Raw genomic sequence first — 9,722 nt, 5'->3', positions numbered from 1 at the left:
AATTATGATAGTGATGTTATACTTGCAGAGCTGATAAACACAGAGCTGATAAACATTAGACGAAAGCATTGAAGTCATAATGTCAATCCGGATGACTATGTGTTGGTGCAGTTGAAAAAAAAACGAAGCATTGAATTTTATGCAGGAAAGATTTGTTCAGTTGAATCTAATTACAACGAATTTAAAATCAAGTTATTTAATCATATTTCATTTACTGCAAATAAATTTTATGAAGAGTTTGCAGGACAGTCTGAAGTGAATGCATCTGATATAGTGGAACTGCTACCACCCGTTCGGCCAAAGGTTCCAGTAGAATGTCTGAACAATTCTGGTTTCCAGTGAATTCGGTTCGTATAATTGAGCAACATTGAGGTACATAAGTAATAGATCACGCAGGCCGAGACCGTTTCCACGAAAAAGTCAATATTTCCTAATTTAGTAATTCCATATGTTATCTTCTGATAGGCCTGTCTACTTTACGTGCAAAGAATTAGAAAATAGTATGCTCAACATATGATCAATTTTGTAACTGTTTTAGAGCCTTTATTCTTTGTTTTTTTTTCTTAAGGATTTTAAGAATAGACTAACAAATAGAATATTGTTATAGTGTCCTTTTCATACTTTAGTTATTGCTAAGCTTACGAATTTTTCAATAAATAAATAAGGTTAACCTTCCGATTAATATTAGGTTCAATATGAAGGTAAAAGCCTGATTAGAGTAAGTATTAAAATTTCCATTCTTTTCTTTCATACGCTTCTGTATATCAAAAACAACAAATCTGGATATACAAAATAGGTCTTAGAATAATTATTTGTGACTTTATTTCTGTGAATTACCATATTAGAAATATATGTTTCAAGGTACATGAGGCTGTGTTCCAAGGTACATGAGCATTTGTACCATGGAACACTTTCTTGGGAATTTTTGAAAGATTAAAAACATAACGAAGAACGGAAATAAAAACTTAAATAATGACACAATTTCATTCAGAAAACATCCAAGTTTAAATGCGCTGCAATAGAATTGCAGAAATAACTGTTGGTAAGATTATATCTTGGAAAACGCAAAAAGTGTTCCATGGTACAACAGTTTCCCCTACATAACTTGATCACTTTTTACCTTGTAGTACTACAGGGTATGTCAAACGAAGTTCCCTTGGCGATCTTTGCAAGATACAGAATCTTTATATTTTTTGTACATTTGTTTCAAAGTTACAAGGGCGTAAGGGAGAGAGAGAGATCAGTGAGTTTGCAGCAGATATGTCAAACATGTGAATTAAGGACGTATTTTGTCCCTTCTATTATGACCTAATTCCTTAGAAATCGAAAACTACACTCCTCTTACATGCAAAAATCGGTTCTTGCTTTATGCTTAGATAATTTTGCTTTGATTGCTTGCTTCATGCTTAGATACTTTTGGTTTGATAGGGAACTAAGTAGATGCATAGACCCCTTTATTATTACATATAAAATACCAAGTTTGAAACTACCATAGAACGATCATAATCAAAAGCAATTATTAATAGCATAAATGACTTGTTATAACTCTTTTTTGCCAAAATACATTGCCTAAAATCGATATTGATTATTCTTGTGTGGTTTCGCATATTTATTTACGAGCTACTACAACTCGTATTCACAAAAGAACGTTAAATTACAATCACAGAAATAATCGTTGAGTCCTCCATTGCGATGCATGCTGCCACAATCTTCGTTGCCATCGTAATTATCAGGAAGATCTGGACCAGCCCATCGCGTGAATCCAGTTTCATTTAAAGGTTGTCCTAAGAGATATGGGAAATGCTTGTAATAATACTTTGTAATTAACAAGTGATACACAGTACTGGTAATGCTTTATACTATAATTAGCCTAAATATAAACTTACGAAAATGACATAAGCTAATGATTCCAACGGTAATCAATACAGTGACCTACCAGTAAAAGCAATTATTCTATTTTTAACAAAAAAACCTTCAAGAAAAATAAATAGCTTTGTGGATCTATACAGTGTGATATTTTATTTTCGATTCAAAACAGGACTTTTGGTTTGAACTAGATTTTTTATCAATAATAGGTGTAACAAATGACACAGCAACAATCATAAAACAATTCTTACCTCAAGTGCACATACGTTACCAGTTCTACGCTCCAATACAGAAGCCGATTCGTTTCTATTCGAACAAATTGTAATGGTTACCCCTACGATTGTTACTTCATTATCACATTCAATGTGATGTCCCCTAATATAGATCAATGCACGATATCGCCGTTTCAATTGCAGCAGGCTTCATTTCAGCTGTACTAGGAGTATAGTATTCTATTCCTTCGTGAAGGCTTTCCTAAGGCAATTTACTGTACAACTCGACGATAACATTCGTGATTTGAGACGTCTATTGCCATAATAATGCTTGAAACGATTATAGGAGAAAATACCTCGAATGGAAGAGCATGACTACCAGTTCCAGCTTCAATGAGTTGCTACAAACCCAGCGATGCTTTGCCTGTGTGCTGATATTTCGTTTGGGTAAACTGGGGTAGAATATCTTGGTGATGAGCAGCATTAATTGTTACATTTTCTTATCTTACGATCCTTGAGCTTATCTCGGTAGTAACAGTACAACAGGGCGCAAAATTTCAAAGTCAGACGCACTCGCCAATCCAAAAATGATGGTTGCCAGTATCTCTCACGTACAATTTATGGGCCATCTTCCTCCCCACCCCACACCCACGCACACCGCGGTCTTTGGTTTGGCAAAGAAAGAGATTACATGTGGCATGTAATTTCAAAACCAGACAATTAGATTCAGGATAATCAATTTTTAATTTGACAGTTCATATACATGTTAAAATATAAATTACCTTAAGACTTCACTTTGTGTAACTCTCTCTGCACTGAAGTAACAGTTTCATTGCAGCTTTGTATCAAACTCCTTAAGTGCAGCGCCATTGATGGAAATTGCCACCAAAAAAAGAATCCAGTGTATCAGTCTTCAGTGAATTATTGAAAGCAGTCTTAACTCTGTTGAGACCGCTGAAGCCTTTCTCACATGAAGCAGTATTCGTAGGTAAAATTCACAAAAAAGAATGTGACAATTGGAAGCAAATTTGAGAATCTCGCAATGAAATTTTCACTGTCTGATTCAACGTAATTCCGTGTTTTCTTTCACTCAGTAACAATTATTTTCGTGCGAAAAAGAAACTGCGCAGCCCTGTGACTACTGAACACTGCTCGCCAGCTCTAAAAATCTAGTCGCCATTGGCGACCTGGCGACGGGAAATTTTGAACCCTCCAGTACAACCAAAACATCTTTCCAAATACTTCCTTCACATTAACTTACATTTATGTCTTTTTCATGAATAGATTCTCTGTTGTTACAAATTTCTCTGATTTGCTCTTTTACTATGCGGTATATTGTGGTATTAACGCATGGACCTGGCCTTGTGGATAGTTTGCAATCTCAGTTCATGATGGACTGCACAATGTATTGTTAGTTAGCCTACATGCGAATTAGGCTAATGATATTGCATAAAATGAGGCCCAATAGGACACAGAGATCAGAGTTGAGTTGAGTTGATTTTAGGTTAGCGTCCCGTTTAGCAGCGAGGCTATATGAGACGTGGACCTACTGATTAACGTGGAATCCGAACCACATGAGCTCCCGTCGGGAATTGAACCCGGGTCTCCCACGCCAAAGGCGACACAGAGATCAGAAAGTGCAATAATACCAATAAAACAATGACACCCTTTCCACATCCCCCCCCACACAAATAATATTATCTAACAACAGTAATAAACAAGAAATATATTGAAACAGTAAACTTACCAACAATAACTAAATTAACTATGAGGGGGTTACGGTAGCTCAGTAATAGAGTGTTTACCTTTGGTGCATGGGATCCTTGGTTCGATCCCGGCTCCCGCCAAGTGAAGTTTGTCTTAGACAAACATCGTGCGCATGATTTCGCTCGGGATTCTCCCGTTTCCTCCCACTTACTTCATTCCACTATTTCATTCATCTCTCATCATCACCGTCTCCTTTAGCCTAGCCGGCATAATCGTGGGACGTAAAACTTAAGGATTTCATTTCATTTTTTAAAAAAAAATAGCTATGTTGCCTAAGATACCTTGATCTAACTTTGTACCGAACGTGTTTAAGGGTAGGGTTCGAAGTATCTATAACGTAAGACGTTTGTAAATTATTACATGATTTCATTATACATGATTAGTATAACTTCGTTATCCAAATTCACCTCCGATGATTAACTGAAATGTATGCAAGCAGTAACTATGGACCAGAACAGTTTTATGATACGTATTTAACAATATAAGAGTAGATCAACCATAGCTGTATACTATACCATAGCTGTATACTATACAGTGTATAGTCTCTCTACTGTAACTGGAAGTCGAAGAACTCCACTAAAAAAATCAGTGGGATAGTTCTACTAATATTTGCATATCCTTAGATCAAAAAAGGTACAAGGTAGCGAGGAATGTTATTTTGAAGTGGATTCAATGACCCAAGACAAGATTGTATGTAAATTAGTCCTTATCTGTCTATTGTAATCCAGAGTGGCATGTATAATACTATTTACAGTTTTAGTAATAGGTTTCCAAAAAGCTAAGACAGTAATAGATAGATATGAATTGCTTCCAATCAGTTGATTCTATCTCAAACCGGAACTGATAAATAAAAACATCTTGTTAGAGTGTTGGAGCATTACAGTAGTTGAGCCAATGAGAAACAAAACTCATATGCTAACTGTTTTAATCAATAGATGTTTAGTCAACATACAAACTACCGTAAAAGTAATTGATGTAATTCATAAAACTAGCACTTCAAACGAAATAGATTAATTTTATACTTAACTTTATAATAAATGCCAGAAACAGATAAGTTCAAATAAGCTGATAGCGTGTCATAAGATTATCGTGGTTTTACGTGTACGCAATCCCAAAAAGATAAAACTTCTCACATATAATAATAATAATAATAATAATAATAATAATAATAATAATAATAATAATAATAATAGTAATAATAATAATAATAATAATAACATAGTAGGCAGCATGCAGCATTTTCATACAGAAGGTCAAATGTTATCTTCCAAATAGGGAAAGATAGATTGGATAAGGGTCATTTAGATCACACTTGCAACTCTTGATCTTGTTTTACACAGCCTCAATTCTGAAAAAATGCGTAATTATAAATAAATCAATTGTTTATTAATACGAGAGTACTGGGAAACTTTCTGCTGACTTCTATTTACACTGAGCTAGTGTGTTCTGTTATTATAAAATTGAAAAAAAAAAATAGTTATTTCTATGTTTAAATTATCTCTCATTGTTTGCTTACGTTGAGTTTTATTTACTTATTTTGTTTTTGTTTATTTATTTTTACAGCAGTTAGAAGAAATATTTTTCGTCTGGGAAATTAAAATTTGTCGTGAACATTTTCATTATTATTATTATTATTATTATTATTATTATTATTATTATTATTATTATTATTATTATTATTATTATTTCAAATGTTGTTCATCAATGCATCGAGTGACTTCATTTGGCTTTTGAGGATGAGCATAATCTAATTGGACTGTGTTTGGTTTCCCAAATTCCGAAGTGGTTCACATTTCTCAGTGATGAATTTCGTGAAGGTCGTCCATCCGCGTCTGTTATTGCCAGTAATGTCAATATTGTAAAATGATTGCTGGAGATTGTTATATAACATACCATGAGATTCAGGCATCTTCGCACCTTGACATAAAAGCAGTACATCCGATTTTTTATAGTCGCCTGAATGTATGGAAACTTTCAAGTCGTTATACACTTGAAAACCTGACCGAAACCCAATAATGGCTCGTATCAACTGTGTAAAGAAATGCTTTAAAGAATTTAACCGAAGTAAGTCAAATTTAGTCTGTTCCATAGTTACAGAGGTCGACATCTATTCACGCGAACCCAACGCTAAACACCAATTCACTGTGTGGGTGCTTCAAAGTAAGCCGAAATTAACAAAAGTTGTTTGTTCGAAGAATGATCTCAAGAAGTAATTGCTTGTTTCTTCAGTTACACAATATATGTTTCAACCATCGAAGGCTTGTTAATGTCGAGTGATAGACAGCAATTTGTTTGCTAGAGGTCTTCAATGAATCACGTAAAACAAAATAAACCGTTTAGAACCATTGTTTACCACCACAACATCAGTTTCTCCTCAGCAAATCAGCATTGTTCATTTGCTTCCAGTAAAATTGATTATCAGTACTCATTTTATTTAACACCTAATGACTTCTTTTTCGTTCCTACATATTAAAAATATGATAAATAAGATGCAGAGTGAGCGATTTGTATCGCCTGAGGCAATGATGAAACAGCAGTTTCTGACGTACTTCTTCAAATTGCTGTTGGAAAACAAACGAATATATTTAAACTAGGAATGCAATGGATATACCCGATTGCAATGAAATGAGCTGAGCGAGCTTAAACTACACGATCTAGAAGGAAGCGTTTTTCGGTGATTATTCCTCGATGGTACATCGGATTTTTGATTTCGACCTATATTGTCACTCAGCACGACATACTCTATCAGCGTGCTAAGTTTGGTTGAGATCGGCCAAACGGTCTAGGAGGAAGCGTTTTTCGGTGAGTATTCCTCGATGGTACATCGGATTTTTGATTTCGACCTATGTTGTCACTCAGTACGACATACTCTATCAGCGTGCTAAGTTTGGTTGAGATCGGCCAAACGGTCTAGGAGGAGTTCGCGGACAACCAAACGGCTAACCCGAGTATAAGAGCTTCGCTTCGCTCAGCTCAACAAACAATGATAATTTAAACGTAGAATGGACTATTAAAAAAAAAAAAACTTTATAATATCGGTTTGGCTTGATTTAGTTTGCTGCTAGGCTATAGGAGACATACACCAATGTAGTAGTAGTTTGCAGAAACATTTCCCATAATCCTTGCATAAAACAATTCTGAAACCTGTATTACGTTCTATATAGTAGAAATAAGTTTACTAACCGAAAATGGTAATATATTGTCCCTCTTCAAATCTATCGTGGAAACCAATAAACGCCCATTCTGCCGACGTGTAGTACCTATCAAAGATTTCTTTTAGAACATCTGATTCTGCCTCAGAGTTGATAATCGCCAGGTGAGCTCCTTCGTTCTCGCAAATGTTCTTAGCTCCAAACCACGTGGATTCATTTCTATGGAATTTATAATAGCCTGTGTTAGAGAAATATTCGTAGTCTGAAGGTGGCACTGTAATAATATAAATGTAAGTAACAATATTATATAAATATATAAATTAGAAATATCCAATACACAGCAACACTATATTTTAAATTTATATGTATATACAATCTCAAATTAGAATTGTTATGTACCGATTTTCTCTAATAATGGTTTCCGATTTAATAAATAGTATCCTTGGTATCTCTGTTTAATTCATATTTTTAAAACATTACATTCAATGGCGTAAGAATCTCCTTTGCTTATCTATGAATATCTCGTCAGTAGTAGGGATGGCCACAAAGTTCCGGTTCCGCCGGAACCGGTTCTTGGAGATCCGGTTTTCAAAACCAGTTCCAGACCCGGATCCGAAAAACCCGGTTCCGGAACCGGTTCTAGACCTGAATCCGAAAACCCGGTTCCAGAACCGGTTCTAGACCTGAATCCGGAAACCCGGTTCCGGAACCGGATCTTCTAGAACCAGATCCGTTCAGAGCCGAAAACCGGTTCCATCAGGAATCGGTCCCGGCCATTCCTAGTCAGTAACGTTAAACTCCATGAATTCTATTAATGAATTGTTATCTTAAACCAACTACCTTGTTAATCAGCAGCTGTCTGAAGTTGTTCTCGCCGACTTAGCATCAACTTATTGTAATTCGTGCACTGTGTGTGCGCATTGATGGTTAGTTCACTCAGATTAATTTCACATTTAAAATACCATTTTCCTGCTTTAAACATAGCTTATATGTAACTCGTATTATAATAATGCCAATACAAACATTTTTAAAACTCATATTGTTCAGGCTTTTTGAAGAGATTTTTTGCAAACATAAAAGTTGACGTAAGAAATTCTCTCTAGAGATAAAAATAACGCGTAAAGTCTATGAATTTTGTAAATGAAAGTAGTAAACAATACAAATATTAGTTCGCAATGTCGCACTAATTGTCCCAACATAAAATATGAAAACTATGCTGCAACTTAAATCTGCTCCGTTCCAAAGGAAAGGTTGTTTACTACATTATGTCATACCATATGCTTTTAAAAAGATATTGCTGCCTCATGTTGAACTTTTGCATCTCACGCTTACGTATGTATATGTACCACTTTCCCATGTTATGTTGGTCTTTTCTGGAACGTAGAATATTTTTCTTTTTCTAGATTTTTGTATAGATCCAGAATACCAAAGTACGAGAGAAAATTAGTCTTACACAAAAGTACTTAATTTAGACTCAAGAAGATGTAATCGGATTCAAGATAGTTATGCCATCAATAACAAATTGTTGAATTAACTTATTATTGCTATTACAACAAATGCAATATACGTACACATGACCTTTCACAATAAAAAAAAGTGCTTCCTTTTCGCAAGATATTATACTTTTCCTTTACTATGAAAATGAAATTGATACTAATGCTCAGAAATTGAATCGATTCTGAACCGCCGCCCACCCGTTGGATTGATATTGCATTTTTACTCGTATGGAAAGATAGTAGTAGTAGTAGTAGTAGTGGTAAATAGAAATCACTTCTTGTTCATTTGCACCTAACACAAAGAGATCTTTACAGAGGCGTCAAATTGAATCCAGTTTTTCTGTGACTTGATTTGAATCAAGAAAGAATTTCCCACGTACTTGTACAGACTCATAGTTCCTTGTGGATAAGTTGTTAGTGTTCTTGCCTTCAAAGTCACGGTTCTCGATTCGATTCCCGATAGGAGTTCATTGCTTCTCTAATAGGTAACATTGATTTCAAAATTGTATATATGTATATATATATATATATATATATATATATACGTATATATATAATAGTAGAAACGCTTTCAAAGTCTTGACTGGAAGACCAAACGGAAAACGACCATTCGGAAGACCTAGGCGCAGATGGGAGGACAATATTAAGATGGATCTCGCAGAGATTGGAATACAAAGTAGAAACTGGATGCAGTTAGCTAAGGATAGAAGTCAGTGGAGAGCTTTTGTGAACGCGGCATTGAACCTCCGGGTTCCATAAGCCATAGAGTTATATATATATATATATATATATATATATATATATATATATATATATATATATATATATATATATATATATATATATATATATAATTTTTGTGGTTCTGTATGTGGAATATTTGGAGTGACGACATTACAATAACCAAGGAGAGAAGGCCCCTGTCAATATTGTTTAGAAAAGACAATGAAATCCATACTATTAATAAAGGTAAATAAATAAATCTTTACATGTATAAGAATGGATGGTTGTATGTGTATATATGTTTTAGCATAACTTTGGAACTCCTCGAGGAATGTTAGCAAAAATTGGTACAGATATTATACACAGTATGGAAAAGAGAACAGTCGAGGTAAGACTCACTAGCACACTTACGGAAGTAGGAGGGGTTACATATACAAATGATCAAAATCTGCCGATGTGAATGTCAAATCCGTAGCTTTTGTTGCCGCTGAGTTTAACAGTGACAC

The 9,722-nt window shown here is 34.7% G+C and overlaps 1 protein-coding gene across 1 annotated transcript in view; it reads right to left on the bottom strand.

The window, feature by feature from the left end:
• Positions 1 to 1,061: 1,061 nt before the first annotated feature.
• The window catches only part of LOC145681527 (hemolymph lipopolysaccharide-binding protein-like), a 33,125-nt gene continuing 24,464 nt past the window's right edge, over positions 1,062 to 9,722 (bottom strand). The window contains exons 3-4 of the mRNA XM_081753171.1: positions 7,029 to 7,271; positions 1,062 to 1,784 (exon numbers count right to left, since the gene is read on the bottom strand). Coding sequence (XP_081609297.1) covers positions 1,624 to 1,784; positions 7,029 to 7,271 — 404 coding nt within the window. The 3' untranslated portion in view covers positions 1,062 to 1,623. The remainder of the gene's footprint in view (positions 1,785 to 7,028; positions 7,272 to 9,722) is intronic.

This window comes from Thermobia domestica, chromosome 3 (assembly GCF_964235325.1).
Source record: "Thermobia domestica chromosome 3, izTheDome1.hap1.1, whole genome shotgun sequence".
Lineage (NCBI taxonomy): Eukaryota > Metazoa > Arthropoda > Insecta > Zygentoma > Lepismatidae > Thermobia > Thermobia domestica.
The sequence above is the reverse complement of the archived record's forward strand: the minus strand, read 5'-3'. Positions and strand labels throughout refer to the sequence as shown.